Genomic DNA, 20,962 nt, shown 5'->3' on the forward strand with positions numbered 1-20,962 from the left:
TATGTGTGTGTGTCTGCAGCTTCCTGGATGCTCTTTTCCTTTAGGGGTTCTTGAATACACAGCTCAGCAGCCCTCCCCTGTGATCAAGGCTGAACACAAACGGGCCGGGTTTGCTCTTAAACCTCCTGCAGATAAGAGAAGATCTCCCTATCCTGTTAGACTATCGACATGTGCGTCTCATAGGACTCAACCCATCTGCCCCGCCCCAGATTTTTAAAAACTCAACACAAACCAACCCTCTTGACTTCTGCTTCCCTGCCAGCTATCCTTCCACACCTCTGTTCTTTAAAACAGAACTTTCTGGAAGAATTGTCTGCACGTGCTGGTTCCACTCCTGCCCTCACACTTGGGAGCCCCGGGAGCTGGGCTGTCACCTCCGGCGGCCACACTGCAGAGCCCCGGTCGGTCAGGTCACCACGGACTCCACCTATTTAACCCATGCAGTCCGTCCAGCAATGCTCATAGCTGCTCACTGACTCCTGGAGAAGCTTCCTGGCTTGGTTTCTGGCCGTCACACCGGGCATCCCCCGTCCCTCTGAGCCTCACTGTCCCCTGTTGGCTGAGGCTGCCCTCCCAAGGTGATCTCCTCCAGGAGGACCCGTTCACGCATCTTCCGAGGACCCACATTTGCATCTTCAGCTCCTGTCAGTGACCTCTGCACTAGAACCCTGCATTTCATGTCCACTCACGGGCTTCTGGACAGATTATTTATCAGGCTCCGCACTCTCAGCAGGTCCCAAACATGGTTCTCAGTGCCTCCATCCCCACGCCTGCATTGCCCGTGCTCCTTCCCATCAGAACAATAGGCCCAGAGCAAAAACACAAAGCAAAATGAAACCAACCCAGGAATGCTTCCTTGCATCCAATCTACCTGGCTGACCCACTCTCCCCGTCCATGCTCCCGTGCTCTCCTCACCACTCTCCACCCCCATGCTGCAGCGCTCTGTGCCCACTCTCCACCCCCATGCTGCCACGCTCACCCCCCACTCTGCACCCCGATGCTGCCACACCCCTACTCTCCACCCCCATGCTGTGGCGCTCTGTCCCCACTCTCCACCCCCATGCTGATGCACTCTTCCCCCACCCCCTACCCCCATGCTGCTGCGCTCCCTCCACTCTTCCACCCCCATGCTGTTGCTCTCCCCCCCACTCTCCACCTCCATGCTGTCGCTCTCCCCCCCACTCTCCACCCCCATGCTGCCACGCTTTCCCTCTGCGAGCCATCACCATGGCTCCTTCCTTCCTGGCATCTCTGCTTCCAGCAGCCTTACTGTCCTGCATTCCCTTTCACAGAAGACTGAGTGGTCTTTGAAAACTACCTGTCACATCACTTCACTCTTCTGCCTCAAATTTTCCAAAGCTTTGCCAGCACTTGAAGATCAAGACCTATTGCTTCCAAGGACTGTACGGCCTTGCCCCTTCCAATCCCTGTGACCGCCTCACCTCTGCTTTCTCCTTGCTGGCTGCAGTTAGGCCATCTCACAGTTTTGTTCAGCCCTGAACGTACCAGCCCAGACCTGCCTCAGTGCTTTGAAGCCTGCTCTCCTCTCTGCTGGACGCTCAGTCAAATTGTCACATGCAGGCTCCTATTTCTGCTGGCGCTGCCACTCCGAGAGATGCCACTCCTGCTCTAAGCCCAGGCAGCACTGACCACTCTCTGAAGCTACAGCACATGTTTGCCTCCTGAGTGTTTCTTCCTCAAGTAGAATATGAGCCCCTGGACACAAGGACTGTATCTTGGTCCTAACTGGATTACCAGGACAAAGCTACACATAGCAGGGGCTAAATCATATTTGTAGAAGAATAACCCACCTCACCCCTTACCTAGCGCTCTCAGATAAATGGAGCCCTCCACTGGCCAAGTGCAAAGTCCTTTTGGTTTTTGTGAATATATAAAAACAGACAACTAAGACATTACAATGTTTTCCTGTTGCAAACTGATCCCTTTTAAAGAGGGTCATCACTTTCTCTACCTTAGAAACAGAGAAAAGCACTTTTGTTTTTGTATTTTCGAAAATTTGCTTTCAAAGCTCCCATAATCCCATGTCATAACCTTTTTGAATAAATCGGGAACTTTTGGCTGGGTTTTTAGTTTAGCAGTAAAAGTCATCAGAGAAAAATAATGTAAATTATTTTCTTATTGAACGTGTCCTTGCTTGGGAGTAAGGGTGTTATCTTCCTTGTGATATTAAAGTACTACTTTGGCTGCTGTATTAATCAAGAAACTATCCAACTTAACTTCAAAAAATAAAAGGGGAAAAACATACAAAGTGCTTAGAAAAATCACTTAAAACCATGTCTATATTCCTGGGCCCTGATTTAACATCAAAAATACCCATGTCTTTCCTAATCACAGACAATTTTCTCCACTGCTTTGCCCGTGAGGTCCCAGCTAAGAGCCCTGAGAGAATGCCAGGAGGGGCAGACCCTCCCCGCGGGAGGCAGAATGGCAGAGCGGGTTTCCTTTTTACCTGGCGCACTGCAGGGGTCCAGGGTGCCTTCTGCTGTGTCATCGCTCATCTGTGCCCAGGGGTCTGTCCCGCTCCTCAAAGCCAACAAAGCGGGTCCTTTGCTCCCACCTTTAAGCATGAAGGGGAGGCGGCTGGCTGGAGAGAACAACAGGGATATGACATTAGCACTAAGTTCTACTAAATACACCGTTAGAGTCGGGAGCAGGGCTCTTCTGAAAACCTCATCTCGGATGGGTAATTTACAGAGGGAAGTGCCTGGGGCTCCCATTGGCCCTTCATGTTGGGCACTCTGGCACCATTACAGATGGTGTGACTCAGGGTGCGGAAGGCAGCTGTCGTCAGGATGCCGGGCTGCAAACACAGGTCCTAAAGCTTGATTCGGAGCCACAGAGACCAGAAACTCATGTTAGCTAGAACGCCCTGCTCCTGGTCTTGTCTGGGGGACTCTGCGAGTTAGCTGTTTGGAGGGGGCCTTAAGTCACTCTCCATTTTTGGAGGTTTTCCTGAGGGGATTTTAGTTCAGCCTGTGCTTTCTAGAGCCTCCAGCCAGGCCCAAATGGTGAGGAATGTGAGCGTGTGTGTCTCAGTAGGGTCGGGTCAATGAGATGAAGGTGAGAGGAGAAACGAAGATGAAAAGTGAGACTCAGGAAGCGCCTTTAATACCTGCTGAGCTATGTTCAGCTCAGGCACAAGCCTGTTCAGAACAACCCAGAAATTGTGCTAATTCATTCATCAGACCAGTGAACCTCTAATGCATTTTCGTGACAGTCGTGCCTGTGTTATATTGTCTGTGCCTTAGTGTAAAATGCTTTAGCATAAACAGCGGGATGTAGGAGTGTGCTGTTGGTTTTAGTCTGCATCCTAGGGGTGATTGGTGAGTACCTGGGGCACCCTGAGCAGTGACACACTTCACAAGTGTTTAATATTTGAAAGAAACATCCAATTCTTGGACCCCACAGGTGGCCACTATGAATTCTTCACTGGTCTTTACTGCTGATGGGCCCTGGAAGGTTTGTAACCAGCGGAATGGATGTCAATGTGGTTTTTCAGTGGTGAAGTGAGTGGAAGTCAAGGAAGGGGCACGGGCTGGAGGGTTCTGGGCTCCACTGTGGTGGTCTGAAGGAGGAAAAGGGTTCTACCATTCTTCCCAGCACTGGGAGCTGTGCATGGAGGGGTGTGACATCGGTGGGACTCAGAGGTTAACTGGACACTGCTACTGGGATGATCCTGACCTGCCGTGAAGGACCGTTTCATGAAAAGTGATTAGCCCAATGCCCGGAGAGTAGGCTACTCATCAAATCTACAGCATGCCATGTGTGGCTTGCTGCCTGCACCCCTCCTGATGTGTGCATGTGCTGCGGGGCTTGTCTGAGACTTCCTTCACCTATAAGGCACCCCTGGGAGCGAGGCTGCAGGAAGGGAGCTCTGTGCTGTCTGCCCAGCTCTAACTGCTGGGCCCCTGGCATCTTCCATTATGAACTTGTTAGTTGTGAAACACCAAATCGGCCTGGGTTAGTTTGCAAATTCAGCTTTTCTGCTGTTGAAAGTAATTTGCTACAATAAACATGAATTAAAATGTCAAAGCATGAGGAACATTTTAACTTTTTTTTTTTTTTTTTTTTTTTTTTGAGACAGAGTCTGGTTCTGTCACCCAGGCTGGAGAGCAGTGGCACGATCTCGGCTCACTGCTGCAAGCTCTGCCTCCCAGGTTCACACCATTCTCCTGCCTCAGCCACCCGAGTAGCTGGGACTACAGGTGCCTGCCACCATGCCTGGCTCATTTTTTTTTTTGTATTTTTAGTAGAGACAGGGTTTCACCGTGTTAGCCAGGAGGGTCTCAATCTCCTGATCTCATGATCCGGCCGCCTCGGCCTCCCAGAGTGCTGGAATTACAGGTGCGAGCCACCGCGCCCGGCCCATTTTAACTTTCTTTAAAAATACATTGTAGATTTTTACCTCCCCTTTGCAATCTGAAATGCTTTCTAGTGAGGCAAGGATGAGCTTAGGTTTCAGTTCTCCAGTGGGAGTTGCCATGGCCTTGGTCATTACCAAGGGAGAGTGCCACACACGTGAACTCAAAGTCAGTGAGGCTTGAGACCACTTTGTAGACCTACACCCTCAGGGTCCCAGTCTTGCAGTAAAACCATAAGGAGAAGATCACAAGTGCCCGTGGTGTTCAGACTCCGGAGAATCCCACCCTTCTAGCAAAACTCACACCCCCAGGGCACCTGCAATGTGAATTTACGCAAGTAAATGGAGGAACGACTGGGGAAATTTTCCCAGTTACCATGCCTTAAGAATATGCCTGTTTCCATAGGGAGTGACCAGTGACTGGAAGAAATAAAGAAACTACCTTCAGAGGTGACGTAGGGCTTAATTCCCACAGTGAGACAGTGGCATGTGGGGCTTAGCATTGTCCGTTTTCACAAGTGTATCGGGAAGCTTGCTTGCACTACAGGGGATTATTAGACTGGGAACTACCACACAACATGCTCAGAAGAGCTGGCCTGTGTGCGTGACCGCAAAGTCTTGGAACCAGGAGATGGGGGAGGGTGGCTCATGGATAAGGTTTGACGACAAAGAAGATCATTGGAGGAAAGAAGACCAGACCTACCCCAAACACGGATACTTTCTAAAAAAATGTTCGATCCAGTCCTCTCTATCAGGGGAGAAATAGGACTTCTGTGTATAGTGTGTCTGAGTGTAATTATCAACTGGTGTTTTCAGATCTCTGTATCTCTATTCTTGCATTTGGTACATAATTAATAGAAGAAAGCTGAGGTCACAGAAGTTTGAAATGAAAGATTATACGACAATCAATTAGAAATAATTTCTTTTTTTTGTATTTTTTAGTAGAGACGGGGTTTCACCGTGTTAGCCAGGATGGTCTCTATCTCCTGACCTCGTGATCCACCCATCTCGGCCTCCCAAAGTGCTGGGATTACAGGCTTGTAATGCCCGGCCAGTAATTTCTAAGTCCTATGTATAGCTATTAGAACGCTTTATTGCTGAGGAAGATTTTTGATATGTCATAAGTATTTTGGATTGAAGTTCATGTCATACATTACAAAATACTTTAAGCCTGCCTTACTGAGGTGTGATTGATACATAAACTGCCCATGTAATAGGGAAGGCACCTGTGTGAGCTGTAATACATGAATGTGCCCATGAAACCATTATCACTATAACATTCTGAGTAATTAGAGTTGTATGGAAACAAAACCAACACCAGCCAAATGCCCTAATGCATATCTGCATTTGGAAACTCCTGGGTACCACCAGGCAGCTCAGTGTTCATGCCTCGTACACAGAACCAAGCTCTGCATGCACAGTCAGGCTTTCCTATTGACGCCCACCCCTGACCTGCTGGGAGCCTGCAGTGTGGGTGGCGTGCCTTAGCCACTCCTGCCCTCTGTGGGGAGAGCCAGGGAGGGGAGTCACGAGTTTGCCATTTCTGAACTTCCAGGCCACCAGTCCTGTGAGTCTGATCATGTACATTTCTGTCAGGTTTCTGCACATTCGAATGATTTCTGAATCTAAACACCGAAGCCAAGCTTTCTTTCCAAAATAAGAGGAATAGACAGAGATCGACACTCAGCTGCAGGTCAAAATAAATTCAAGGCTGCTAGGTGGTGTGGCAACCCCAGGCACTGGGCTGGGGCAGCCAGGGGAGGGGATCCCCCTGCTCGAATCCAGACACAGCAGCCCCATTCGCAGCCCATCCACAGGGGTGTCCCAGGGGTAGAGCCTGGAGGATGCCAAGGAGTGAGTTTCAGTCAGGGAAACAGGAACCGAATTGCGAAGGAGGTAAAAATCTATGAATCCATGCCCTAAAGAAACAGGAGTCTGTGCGGCCAGTGGATGCAGCTCCAGAGTCTCAGACAGGAGGACGGTGACTGTGCAGTGGACAAAGTGGTGGCCGACTGTGGCCCAGTCCCAACCTGCAGTGACAGAAGAATGTGTTGAACCTGGGGGCAACGGTCTGGGGCTCCACCACTGGGGCACACCCCCTTCCCCATCCCAGGGTGAGTAGAACACCCCTCAGTGGGTTGTTCCCCTTGCTCTCCGCAAAGCCCTAAGGAGCACAAAGACCCGGTGTGAACTGAGAGCTCTGGGCGCATGGAGGTGCACGGAGCAGGGTGGGAGTGCCAGGGCAGGAGCCCACGGGTCACGAGGGTGGAGTGTTGGCTTAGCCTGCAGGGGCAGCTGCCCGAGGAGCCCTGAAGGAGGCTGCCGTGCAGCGGGGCTCAGTGAGCAGGTGCGGCCGGTGCTGCTCACACTCACGTGGGCTGTGCAGCCAGATGGGCCTGCACCCTCATTCAGTCGCAGCAGGTGGTGAGGCTTAGGGACATACAGGTGACACACAGGTCTGGGATAAGCAATCGTATTTTTATACAGAAGAAAATCAGGATTTAAAAATGTTTAATAGTAAAATAAAAGACATTAGTCCTATAACCATATGCTGCCCACGCACTCAAAAGTCAGCCAACAGAAGTGGTGTGTGCATCAGCTGAGCATTGTATAAATTCGAGCCAATGTTGTATTTAGATTTTTTATTTTCCCCAAATCGACCATTCAGGAGGTTCCAGGAATGCTGTGTTTTGGTCAGTGAAAAGACCATGTTCCCCCAAAGGAACCTGAAGAGAAGTAGTAGATTCCAAGGGAATGAAGGGGAGAAGGAGGTGGGAGAGATGAAGAGAGACACGCACCCATGCACATGCATGTACACGTGCATGGTGTGAACACACGTGCACACACACACAGACTCTCTCGGTGTGTCAGGGGCTGGTGTATGGATAATGGATCAGGTGGGTTAAGTCCAGGAAAGAAGACGGCATGTTGCCTGCTGCACAGACAGCAGAAGACCCTCAGTCACTCGACACTGGGGGGAATGTCCCTCTTCCGGGCACCGTGCTCAGAGGCCACAGGTTAGACCCTAATTTCCTGTCTGTGTGCCCTCTCCTGTGGGAGCACACAAGTTACTGCTGCACGTTACTTTCTCCTCAGCTTTATTCTGTCCTACCAGACAACCAGGTCTCCTCTTCTTATCTATACCCTGCCTGGGAGCTTTATGTAACAGAAAATGCAGGTGTATTGCCCACGGAAGCCTCCCCTTTGGCTCCTGCACTAAAGTACCCCTTACACATTGAGGATAACCAATTAGAACAGAGCTGTTCTGACAGAAAGACCTCACAACGTTGCCAAGCCTCAGAGTAGGTTCTACCTTGCAGACTGGATGAAGCCCAGGTGCCAGGGCTAATTTTTGTAGTACAGACAGGGTTTCACCGTATTAGTCAGGCTGGTCTCAAACCCATGACTCCGGGTGACCCTGGCCCTAGCTGCAGAGTTCTCTGCTCCTGGAGTGAGAGACCTTCTGGGTGCTAAGGCACGGAGCCCTGGGTTCTGAGTCTCCACAAAATTCACAAATTATTGACTCATAATTGATTCGCTGATGAAACTCACCATATGACTGCTTTACAGCATCTTCCTCTCTTTTCTTCTCTAACTTGCTGGTACATACTGCAGGGCCATGCAGAGAGGACATTTCAGGATTAAATGCAAGCTGCCTGGGCCTCCCAAGGAAGTGGGATCCAATGTGAAGGATCTGAAACTGACTGCACACCTTATCTTCTAATAGAAAGGCAGAGGCAGTGGTATCATTTGTTGTAAGCATGCTTTAAAGGATTCATTCTGAGAAAAAGATATTGAAATTGATGATTAGCATCATCAGTGACTTGGGAGCAGTTTCAATGGAATACTGGAGAAATGAACCCGTTTGAGAAGAGCAGAGTGATGACAACATTTGCATAAGGGATTAAGAGTGCAAAGCCCTGAAAAGAATGGAAGACCTTTATTTTCCCCCCACATTTAGGAAAAAGGGGTCCTGGGTGTGGATCAAGGGAATTCTGTCATGAAGAAAAGCAAGGGAGAGGAGGAACTCAGGATGGCTCTGAGCATCAAAATCAAATGAAATGAAATATCTGTGAGTCAAAATACTTTATTTTTAATGACTATTCTTGATTTTTAAAGAAAGTTACTCTTAAAACCATGGTAAGAAGATACATAGAATTCATCATTGTAAGCATTTTAGAGTGTGGCATTAAGTACCTTCACACTGATCAGCCGTCACCACCGTCCATCCCCAGAACCCTTTTCATCTTGCAAAATGGAAACTGTGTCCCCATTAAACACTAACTTCCCATTCCTCTCTTCCCTCACTTCCTGAAAACCATTATTCTACTTTCTGTTTCTATGCAATTGACTTCTCTAGGTGCGTCATGTAAGTGGAATCCACAGTATTTGTTTTTTGTGTGACTGTCTTATTTCCCTTAGCACAGTGTTCTCAAGATTCATCCATGTTTCAGCCTGTATCAGAATTGTCTTCCTTTTTAAGGCTTAGTAATATTTCACTGGATGGGCACACTACAGTCTGTTTATCCACTCCTCCACTGAGGGACACTTGACTTGCTTCTCCCTTTGGGCTATTGTGATAATGCTGCTATAAAGATGTGTACAGCCTGGGCGCAGTGGCTCATGCCTCTAATCCCAGCATTTTGGGAGGCCAAAGTGGGTGGATCACCCGAAGTCACGAGTTTGAAACCAGCCTGACTAATATGGTGAAACCCTGTCTCTACTACAAAAATTAGCTGGGTGTGTTGGCATATGCCTGTAATCCCAGCTACTTGGGAAGCTGAGACAGGAGAACTGCTTGAACCTGGGAGGCGGAGGTTGCAGTGAGCTGAATCGCACCACTGCACTCCAGCCTGGGTGACAGAGGGAGACTCTGTCTCAAAAAAAAAAACAAAAACAAAAACAGTGTACAAATATCGTTTTGAGTCCCTGCCTTCACTTCTTTTGAGTATATTTCCAGAAATGGAATTGCTGGATTATTCAGTAATTCTATGTTTAATCTTTTGAGGAATTGGCAACTGTTTCCTGCAATGGTTGCACTGTCGTACATTCCCACCAGCAATGCACAGGGGCTCCAGTTTGTCCACATCCTCGCCAACTCTCATTGTTGCCTGTCTTTTATTTAATGGTTTGTTTCAATCACAGCCGTCCACATGGGTGGGGAACGGTAACGTTTGGGGATGTCGAGCAACCATTCATGTGCTTGCTGGCCATCTGTATATCTTCCTTGGAGAAACATCTACTCAAGTCCTTTGCCCATTCTGAATCAGGATGTTTGGGATTTTTTTTTTTTTTTTTTGTTGTTGAGTTGTAGGAATTCTTTACATAGCCTGGATAACAATCCCTTATCAGTTATATGACTTGTAAATATTTCCTCCCATTCCATGGGTTACCTTCTCACTCTGCTGATTGTGTCCTTTGATGCACAAAAGTTTTTAATTTTGATAAAATCCGCCTTCTTGCTTTCTTTTGCTGCCTGTGCTTTTGATATCATAGTCAAGAAATCATTCCCAAATTCAAAGTCATGATGCTTTTTCCCTATGTTTTCTTCTAAGAGTTGCATAGTGGTCCATTTCAAGTTATTTTTAAAAATGTGTCACAATTCATGAATTTGCATGTCATCCTTGTGCAGGGGCCTGGTTAATCTCTGTGTAGTTCCAATTTTAGTAAACATGCTGCTAGAGCGAGTACTAAAAGAAAATTCTTAAAAAAAATACATTATCATAAATAGATGAAAATAAATTTTGTTTATAACACACTGTCCCAAATCCCCAGAAGAAACAAAGGGTTTATGCCTTAGAGAAACTAAACCAGAGGGACTCTGGACTCACACACTGTGTGTAGTGAATGGACAAGGGTCTAGATGGAACAGGATGCAATGAGAATCAACATATCTGACTGTGAAACACTCCTCTCCCTCACCGATTGCTCCAACCTCCCTCTCTTGTCCTGTTCCTAGAATGCTTGCTTGTGTTTATATGCCCGAACCCCCACCTTTTCCCCCAGACAAGACATAGGAGAGCGTTTCCCGGAGAAGCTGAACTGTAACAAAGTAAAGACCTGCAGTCATTGAAGTTCAGGGAGTCATCCCCTCCACCCTTCACCAGAGTTTCCAGTCTGCATTTTAGTGTCTTGCTCTTACATAAGAAAGAATGGCTAAGGATAACAAGATAACCAAGGAAAGCTTCCAACAAGAGTGACTGAGGCTAAAATAATAAACAGTAAAGGAAACTTGGAAAGAGACCATACAGGGAGGGAAAAAAGTTCTTAAAACTATAATATTCTCAGAGGAAAAACAAAAGATATTGCATTCATGTTAAAAAAAAAAAAAGAATGTTATAAAAGAAGCAAGTGAAGAACAATAGAGGGGTTTTGGAAATTGAAAATGGAATATTACAAATTTTAAAAACCAACAGTTGGAAGTATAAAAGTGAAGAAATTCCCCAGAAAATAGAACAAAACCAGCAAAAGGACAGAAAAAAATAAGAAAATTTGAGGATTAATTCGGCACAGAAAAAAAAGCAACTGAGGAAAAGAAATTATTAAAGAAATAACACAGGAAAATCACCTAGGGCTGAAGTCCAGGAGTCTCATGTTCAATGGCACAGCACACACTGGGGCAATGGATGGAAGGAGACTGGGCCAAGGCACATCCCTGTGAAGCTCATTATTGGCAGGGATCCAAAACAGAACCCAAGAGTGCCCAGAGAGGGAAAGCAGCCAGCAGGAAGAAAAGGGAAGAATAATGGTGTTCTATTTCTCAACAGCATTGTTGGACAGTAGGACACAGTGTAACAAAATGACAAGAATTCAAATGAAACATGATTTTCACCTGGAATTCTGTACTGGTTGAAAACGTTGTGATGGGATGCATTTTCAATCTAGTCTCAACAAAGGGAAAGTGTGAGATACTGGAAGCAGCAAAGGAACTTCCCAGAAGGAGGGTGACAGGAGGTCCCAGCACAAGTGTGTGACAGGTGTGCAACAATGTAGCCCGGGCAGATGGTAGGAGCGATGCTCCAGGTGAAAGGTTGTGGAGCTGATAGCACGCTTTAAAACATGTTTGGAATACAGTTGGAAACTCTACTGTCAGTTCTGGGACAGATTTGTGAGAGCATTTGGAAAAAATGAGGTATAACTAAAAAACTACGCACATGGAGAAACAAGACAAATATTAATTGCAGGGAAAAAAACAAGTAGTACAAGAGAAAAAAATGGAATCCAAGTACCCTGTTTGGTTCAGACTTGAGAGATATGTACAGGGACCAAATAATGAATGCCACAGCTTTAGCCAATAATCATGACCACATCACACAGAGTCCACAAGGGTGTGCAAAACGCGAGGATTGGGAAGGAACTGCTGCGAGAACTGGATTCCCTGGTCCGTAACAGGAGCTCAATAGCCAATGTCTAAAGAAACAAAGTAATGATCCCAAAATAATGATGTATGATCTAGGAAAAAGAAAATGAATTTCTGAAACAGCAGAAATAAGAGGCTTGGAAGTGGTTGTTTCGTGTGGAAATCAGAGGGATGCGGAGAGGGGGAGAGAGGGTATTCCTGTATTTTGTTTTATGCGTTTATTTTTTTAATGGTCATATCTTCCTTTGAGGTGTTTTTGAGGTTTATCAATACTTTTCTGAATTACAGCATGCCCTGCTATCAGGGTCACTGATAGCTTATAAAAGCTCCGATGTACACATCAGGGAAAGGCAGAAGCAACCCCAGGCCAGCAGAGGGTTTGCTGAGAGCAGAATGGGCTGCACTTCAGTCCTGCTTGAAGTACAACTGGCAACTGTGCACAGCTGCCCTGCTCGAAAACCTAAAGAATAAAAAATCAGAAAGAAAAACCTGTCTGAAATTTTCCTAAGATCAAGTCTCATATCATCAAATGTCCCTTGAGGTAGGTATTTTTGAACTTCTGGTTTGGATGTGAACACCTGTTGGCTGAAATTAGCACCCATCAATCTACCGCCCTGAGAAGCATGCTTGAATGATACCCGGATAAGCGCATATCCTTATGAGAGAAGGCTGGCCACGCGTTTTAGGTGTTTCAGTCTAGTGTGAACCAATGTAATGTGATTGCTAGGAGGAGGGGTTCTCTCGAACAAGTTTAGGATGAATAGACAAAGACCAGTCTCCAGGAATGGAAGGTGGTCTCCACTCTATGTGGCTCTGGCCAGGCCATATATGGGGTATTGTTCTCAACTCAGAGGTCCTGAGGGTCTAAGGAGGTCCATTGACCATGTCCAAGAGGGACTCTGCAATGTTCATGGATTTGGAAGTCACTTTAAATAAGAAGGAATGTTGAGGACGTATGGAAAGTTATGTGTAAATGGTGTTAGACATTAAGAACGTCACACGGAACAGTAACATGTTGGACCTTTTTCAGGGTTAAGGAGTTAGGTGGAGAAAAAGATCAACTCAGGATGAAGAAGGATTTATGAATTCCAGTTGTGGCGTTCGAAGATGGAATGTGTTGTCTGGCAGTGTGGGGAGTAAAACCAGGCCACGGGGTGTGACACAGGATTTTCTTGACCTGGCTGAGAGCAACTTTCAGTGTGAAGTGTTTACAATTTAATGCATTTATCCCTGCCCCTGAACCTTGAGCTGTGAAATTACATTTCAAAAAATACTGGGTTTTGGTGTTTGATAAGGAATGATCGTCAATCCAATTCATTACTTCTTAACTTGCAAAGTCTGTGTTGCGTCTTATTTGCTTCAAGGTAAATGGATATTTCGAGGTATCAATAAAGACCCAAGAGAATTTCCTGAGAACTGTGCAGGAGACACTTTTTGTCATTCTTATTTCCTGTCCATGCTCTAAGTGCCACTTACAGACCATGAGGCCGTAAGTGGTTCCAGATTCCATCAGTGGTCTACAACGAATGAAAAGGCAATCGAATCCAGATGCTTTTTCTGGTAAACAGTTCCTGTGTAGGAAAAATCAACAGAACAAGAAGGATATTCATTGATTTCCCCTTAGCCACTCATTCCCATTTGAGACAGATCTTCATGCCTCTGCACCCAATAAGTGCTCAGTCTCCATTTGTAGCTTCACTATCTGTGCAAATATCACCTGTCTCATACCATCTTTTAATTACTTAATTGATTATAATGTTTTAAATGATATAAAAAATATATAGTCTAATAAAAAGTATACTGATATGTAAATAAAGAGAAGCTAAGACGGATGAGGTTCCTAAAGCTGCTAATTCTTTCCTCTGAGAACTACTTATTATAGTCTTGCCACATCTAGCTACAAATCATTGGTGCAGAAATGTAACATTTCATGGAATTACACTATTTTCAAAAGCTAAGGATTCCAAGGTGATTTCTTAAATACGCACTTAGCCACAAATTTGTATATTTACTCAAAAATGTGTTTTTGCAAAAATTTTCAAGTGGTACAGAATTATTTAGGTGATGATGTCAGGTACTTCCGCCTGATTAATCTCATCTTAATGTTAGATAAATTTCATGGAAATCTATGTGCAAAGCATGTCCAGTGCTGTGATATAAGCCAAACATGATGCAGTTTCTTGGCTGCCTTCACCATTATCCATGGAGCACAGAAGGCAGCCTCCTTTAACCTAACACTGCTCCATGTGTTTATAACGCCAGCCCAAGTTTAGAAGGTAAATTTCGACTCATATTCATGCTAGAACAATATCAGGTAAGAAAAGATAGAGTAGTTCCCACTTACCCACATGGGATACGTGCCAAGACACCCAACGGATGCCTGACACCATGAATAGCAACGAATCCTGTGTATGCTATGTTTTTTCTTATACATACTTGCCTATGATCAAGTTTAATTTATAAATTAGGCACAATAGGAGATTAACAACAATAACTCATAATAAATTAGATCAATTATAACAACACACTGTCATAAAAGTTATGTGAGTGTGCTATCTCTCTCAAAGTACCTTAATATTTTTGGATCTTAGGTGCCCAGGGGTCACTGAAACCATGGAAAGTGAAACCTTGGATAAGTTGGGAGGTGGGGGCTACTGTACTTGTGAAGTCTGGTAAAGACATGTACATAAGTTATGTGAAGTCTGGAGTAGTTACTTCTACTGAACCTGCTAAAACATCAGAGTGAACGTTTTACCTTTTCAGATAAAGCAGTAAGAGATCCTACTGATCTTATAAATCCTTAAATAAAATGTGTTCATATATATATATATATACACACACACACATACATACATACATATATATATATATCTCACCCAGAATCTTAATTTGAACTATGTTTTTGTTTGGGTTGAATATAATAGAAGTCCCACTCCATTCAGTGTAACCAAAATGTGAACATACCATGCCGGCATCCTGAGCCTCACAGAACACAGGGAATGCCTGGGCCTTGCCTGCCGATCTCCACTGACTCGCAATCTAGTTGTGACATGAGACAAACACACCGCTGATCATTTTACTGAGAACCGTGGTCATAGCCACGCAGCCGCATGCACTTGGAGGCACCAGGTGGGGAGTCTCCCAGACAGGCAAAGCCGTGGAACTCTCAACTGGAGCAAAATCCAATTTCTGAGCTTTGCTCTTGACAGTCCCTGGTGATTTGCTGTCTCTCCCTTGACCAGTTCCCTCTTTGCTTCCTCAGCCCTTTATTTTCTCAGTTGACTGGAAAGAGTGCTTGCCATAAATATAGAAAGACTTCCGAGTCCTTTATATTTACAACGTGACTGTGCTGCAAAAAAATAGTGCGGTTTCCTTGTCCTCGTTCACATGAAACCCTGCATGTTACACCCGGTAGTGGGATTTGCTCCTGACGGCACAGGCAGGTTGAGCTGGAATTCCAACTCGTGTCTGCCATGCTCCCCAGCTTCTCCTGGGCTGTGTGAATTCTGCATTCACCATGCTCAAAATAGAGCATGGTTTGCCATAGCTGCTACCAATTCTATACTTCAGTTCTGTACTTTAGAAATAGCAGGGAAATGAATAACCCCCAGCCTTTTCCAGAGAAGTAAGGTAGGACATGAATTTTAACTATCTCATTTTTAGCTCTGTTTATGACACGAATTCTGTTTCTGACCAGTTGCCTCCAATTGGATACCTAAACATTTTAAAGCCATTTGGGAGGTGTGGGAACAAACAAGAAATAAGATAAAGTTTTTTTTCCCCCCCCTTGGGGGTCAGTCTACAAATTTTGTTCAGATCATAAAAATTCCTCTGAGAGATGCTGAAAAAATAAAAAGCTGATTTCACTGAGAAGTGTGTGTCACAGGTTATGTAAGCGATTCCAGAATCAGGGCTACTCCAGACTTCCAGTGTGCACTACAGGCTTCTAGTTAGTAGCATGCAATCCATCAAAATTAAGACAAGAGGACTGAATATTAGTCAGTGAATCACCACATGTATATTACCCCATTTGTGTGCATAGACAGGGCACACACTGGGCATCTTTTATGCTTGACGTCTTTGCCCTTTACTTACTAGGAAAAATTGCAAAGTGTATTTAAACTCATAGAATCACAGATGATAGATTTGGAAAAGACAGTAGAAGTTAATTAGTCTAATCCCCTAGGGGCTCAGATTTTTTGCCTATAGCATGAGGTCATCACATGCTTCCTGCTCTCTTTAGGACCCTTTTGAGACTAAGAAGAGGACCACAGATGTGAAAGCGTGTGGAGCAAATTCAGAGAGCTATGCAAGTGCAAAATTCAATTATCACTTCTCTTTTCACCATTATGATAGGCCTTCATACTGGTGGATAACTGGCTAGCTGGGCTCTCTGGAAAAGGTGAGCTGAAATCAGGCTCGCCCCCATGGCTTCACCACCTCCAAATTATTAGAGCTCCCTTTTGATATCCTTGTGGGCTTTGTCCCCTCACTGAGACTTTGAATATGCCAAGCGTAATTTTGAAGTTTCTTTTATCAGGCCTACCAGGTCCTTATAATTCTTCTAAGATAGGCTTACAAGAATAACGAATGGAAGTTTACCCAAAGTTTCTCATTTTCCCAGAAACGGCTGTAATCCAATGAGGTTTACTTATATGATCGGTAATAAGGTAGAAGGAAATACAGCCTGAACATGGCAGGAAGCAGTCAAGAGGTGAAACGTTTGGGAGTCAGGAGACTCCTGACCATTTCCGGCAGCAGCATTGGCTTCCAGTGCGTCTTTCTCACTACAGCAGAGGCAGGTTCCCCGGTCAGGGATGAGGACAGAGACATAGTGGTGATATGGGAGGGGGGCTTGGAAGTGCTGGGTAGAGAAAGGCAGGGTCCCTGGCAAAGGCTCCACCCTCCCGCCTGTGCCCACAGACCTAGATGAAAACAGGCATTTCCGTTTTCAGAAGATGTGGAGGCCCAGGGAAATTGGGCCAAGGGTGGTCAAAGGACAGCCCGGCTGCTGAGCAGCCTGACTCCAGGGGAAGACCACCTTCCCACTCCAGCCCCCTTCTGGCTCCCATCCATCTGCTGAGAGCCACCTCCACCACTCAATAAAACCTTGCACTCCTTCTCCAAGCCCACGTGTGATCTGATTTTTCTGGTACACTAAGGCAGGAACCGGGAATACAGAAAGGCCCTCTGTCCCTGCAATAAGGCAGAGGTTCTAATTGAGCTGACTATCACAAGCCACTGCAGATGGCAAAACAAAAAGAGCGTCCTGTAATTCACGCCCACTGGGGCTTCAGAAGCTGTAAACACTCAACCCTAGAGGGTGCCATGGGGCTGGAAGGCAAACACCCTCCCCACAAGCTGCCTGTCTGCATGCTCCCCCTAGGGGTATGAGCAGCGGGGCACCGTGGAAGCGAGCCACAACACCATCACACACCCTGCAAGGGGAATAAATGAACTTTTCCTGTTTCAGTGGCTCATGCTTTAGCCATGGGTTCCTGGCAGTGAGCACTTCTCAGAATAGAGGAGTCCCGTGGAGTCGGAGGTGAGAAACTGGATGTACTGAACCTAGAAGTTCCCGGCTGCCTCCTGATGCTCATTCTTCATAAACTTGCCTTGCCTTATGTACTTACCAAAAAAATCAACCATTTCTGCTTATTCCTCCCTGGCATTCTTGACCTGGAAGTCACACTTGCCTCCCTTTCCATTCTCCCCCGTGCTTCTGTTTCTGCCTGTAAAGACACATTCTTTCTGTTCCTAGCAAGCGCAAGACGTATCCAGCTCGTCCCCCCAGCTCCATGCCATCCTCTGCAGACTTTCAATGTGGCAGTTTCTTTATGTACCAGGTGGAGGAGCCTGCTGTGAGCTCGGCGGTTTTGAAGGATTCTGTCCATTTGGTGCAGTGCGGGCAGAAACGGAGTTCAATTGGCTCTGCCTATGTTCTCCAGAGGCCTAGGCTCCTTACTAAGAGACTATGGTCTTAGAAATAAAAGCTCTACTTCCACCTGATTTAATACAGACAAGAACGTAATACGTTGTATTCCTGCGCACAGGCAAGGCAGGGAAAGGCAGAGCCGCGGAGCTGTGTAGTGATGTCGGAGAGAGTCAAGGAGTGTCGGGAAGCAAGAGCTGATCCCACCAGAACGTTGTTTTCGTGCAACGTCTTAGCTCTTGGAGGAACCAAGGGAAGATCCAGCAGTTCTCCATTCTCTAAAGCAAGCAATAAATGCATTGACAAACATTTTACAGAAATTGGAAAGTATCAATGATGGGCAAACATATACCCAGGAAGCATTAAAAAATATTTTCCTGAGGAAAAGAATTATCCTCAACAGTTATATAAATACCTTTAAAATTGTACGTTAATCAGCGTATCTGGTTTTACAAGTAAGCGAAATAAATGATTGCCTGGATAGAATTCAAGCTCTGTCAGCAAAACCCAATGAGGTGAGCACGGGTGGGGAGCACAGTGGGGAGAGGACAGCCGCGATGCCCGCTCCCTCCGGTGGTCCACACCTCCTGCTAGACACCGCCTGACGATGGGCCTGGGCCCGCATCCTCCTCTGTTCCTTTGTCGAGCAGGGAGGGTGTCCCATGGTTAGACCCCACCCAGCACTAAGAACTGACTTCCTTGGGCAGACCCGGCCCTCCCTGGCCATCTGCGGGCACCGGGAAGACAGGCCATCCTCTGCGGTTCTCCCTCGCAGGATCGAACCCGCAGTTCAGCGTTTTACCAGCGCAGTTGCCGACCACAGGAAAACAAGCACAGATCTCCCTTTGCGAAGTCTCCACTTCACTCGTGACCAAACTAAAGATGACAGAGAAGCTCAGATGTGTCCCAAACCAGCACAGAAAACAGCATAAAGGAAGATAGATGGGCCGAGCCAAGCCACCACAGAAACGCCCCCGTGTCCACCCTCCTCGCGTGGGGTGTTCCCCTGGGACCGAGCACACGGGAGTTCTCCTGCCCTGCACCCAGGCTGCTTCCTCCGCCCAGAATCTGCGTGGGGGCTGGTTCCCCACGGTTCGTTTACTCAGCTGTGATGACCACACGGGAGACACAGCCACGGGCCCGCTGAGGGCTGACTGCAGACAGTAGCACCGACCACATGTGCTCAGTGACTCAGGACCGAGGCGACTCCTTGAGAATCCACACCATTTTCCTCCTTAGAATCACGCGTATAAAGACGGGCGCCAGATCTCCCTTCGCTTGGGGTCACGCTTTTGGCTCAGGAGCTTATGTGAGAGAGTCCAGTGTGCAGAGTTTGTGAGACAAATTCAGCCACCATTCCCTGCACGGTGTGGAAGCTGTTGGCAGAGGGAGAGAAAGGAGGCTTTCCAGGAGCCCGGGGGCTTTTCAGAAGACAAGGCTGGATGCCTGTTCCTCCTCCTTCCTCTCTCCCAACAGTGTTCTGAGGCCAGGAGGGAATCACTAAAAGAAAATCTACCCCGAATGACACAGAGCCCAGGAGAGGCCTCAGGGAGCTCACGAGTTCTTTCCCTAAGGCTGAAGCCCCCAGTGCTCTCCAGAATTCAAGATGCCTATGGAAATTTGGAGGGAGTAGATAGGAGGAAGACGGCCAGGAGATCAAAAGTGATTTAAAAATGAGTAAGTCATTGGCCTTCTTGTCCAATCACTTGATTCATTGCAAGAAAAAAATCCTGGTATATTTGTTTACTTAAAGAAACATAATTTGAATAATCGTGTTTCCAAAGAACAATAAAGACATTTTACTTTATCTAGCTGCTTTTCATCTTAAGCTGCTGAAATAGATAAAAATCTAAGGTTGCTTTGTAAGTTTGCAAAAGTGAGCATCAGGAGGAAAGGAAAAAAAGAAAGGAGTTTAAATAGTTGGTTGTGTTTTTTTTTTTTCTTAAGAAAGACAAGTGGGTCTTGGTCTTTAGTAGAAAACTAGGAAAAAATCCAATAGTCCAAGCCAATAGCCACCCACCCCCAACACACACACCCTTTTCAGACAATGTTAGAGTGATGATATTGGGCAGCAGGCAGGAATTCTACTTGAGCACAATATTTTCTGATGTCCTTCTCCCAGAAGCGAAATGTGTCTCTGACAGCCCTGACAGAACAGGTAGGGCTCCTAGTCATGCTGCCCTTGGGTAAACATCGGGACTCTAACTTCTACAGCTGCTTTTCTACGCACCTTCAGAGCAGCTTCTGAAGCAAAACCAGAAACGTGCAAATCTTCACCATCGTGCTGGAGTGAGGGCACACATTTCATTGGATTCATAACACTCAATTCTCCTCTCCGTTCAGTAGGGACATGCTGGTGCATGGCACTGATTCAATTCAAAGACTGGCTTTCCTGCTTCCATTTGGAGCTTGCCAGAAATAATACACATTTTGAAAAATGTGATGGTTTGAAGAAAAAGAATCTGTTTGCAATTCCAACTTCCCAATTATCACCATGCGAAAAACTACCACGCAAGATGATAATATGAGAATGACTGCAAAATCATCAGAAGAATTGAGCGAGTGAAAAAGAAGGATGTCAGAATAGTGACATGTTTTAGGCAAAAATGCATTTTTAAACCATTCAAAATGTAGATAAGATACACAAAAGTATAGAATATTCTGGTATCAGGCACCAGGAAAGGTGGCCTCAGCCTCAGGGAGATTATGACCATACCCAAAGGCACAGGCATCTTCAAATACAACTTAAACCACTTTCTGGGCCATACAAGACTTGTCTACGGGGCTTGAGATGACCTCTGACTTCTCAGTTTTTGAGACTTTGCTTTACTGCCTAATTTATATTATGTTATATACACTTAATTAAAAAGAGGAAAAGTTGTCACTTACAATGAAATTAAGAAGAAGTAGGAGACCATGGTGGGAGGATTGCTTGAGCCCAGGAGCTCAAGACTAGCCTGGGCAACATGGTGAGACCCTATCTCTACAAAGCATCAAAAAACATTAGCCTGGAGTGGTGATATATTCCTGTGGTCCCAGCTACTTGGGAGGCTGAGGCAGGAGGATGTCTTGAGCTCGGGATGTTGAGGCTGCAGTGAGCCATGATCATACTACTGCACTCCAGCCTGGGTGACAGAGGGAGGCTCCATCTCAAAAAAAAAAAGAAAAAAGAAAGATTTCTAGGAAAATTTGATTGTTTTCAGTGAAACCGAATATCAACCTTTTTCAAATGGAAAAATCCCCAAAATATAGTAGAGGTTTAATTTTTTTCTGCCCAATTCTATCCTG

At 46.0% G+C, this 20,962-nt stretch overlaps 1 protein-coding gene and 1 non-coding gene across 6 annotated transcripts in view; both read right to left on the minus strand.

Annotated features, from left to right (window-relative positions):
* The window catches only part of PDE10A (phosphodiesterase 10A), a 665,278-nt gene that overhangs the window by 384,872 nt on the left and 259,444 nt on the right, over positions 1–20,962 (minus strand). For 2 of the 5 annotated variants that reach the window (XM_021936903.2, XM_021936904.2), the window contains exon 2: positions 2,472–2,606. The exons of 1 other annotated variant lie outside the window; for it this stretch is intronic. In XM_021936903.2, the coding sequence (XP_021792595.2) occupies positions 2,472–2,606 (135 nt within the window). Of the gene's footprint in view, positions 1–2,471; positions 4,085–20,962 lie in introns of those variants that run through there. 2 more of the 5 variants (XM_021936902.2, XM_021936908.2) reach the window with 2 other exon arrangements.
* Positions 9,970–10,073, minus strand: LOC116275507. Its single transcript, XR_004184636.1, has one exon. It is a non-coding gene; the product is annotated as a U6 spliceosomal RNA (small nuclear RNA).

This window comes from Papio anubis, chromosome 6 (assembly GCF_008728515.1).
Source record: "Papio anubis isolate 15944 chromosome 6, Panubis1.0, whole genome shotgun sequence".
Classification (NCBI taxonomy): domain Eukaryota; kingdom Metazoa; phylum Chordata; class Mammalia; order Primates; family Cercopithecidae; genus Papio; species Papio anubis.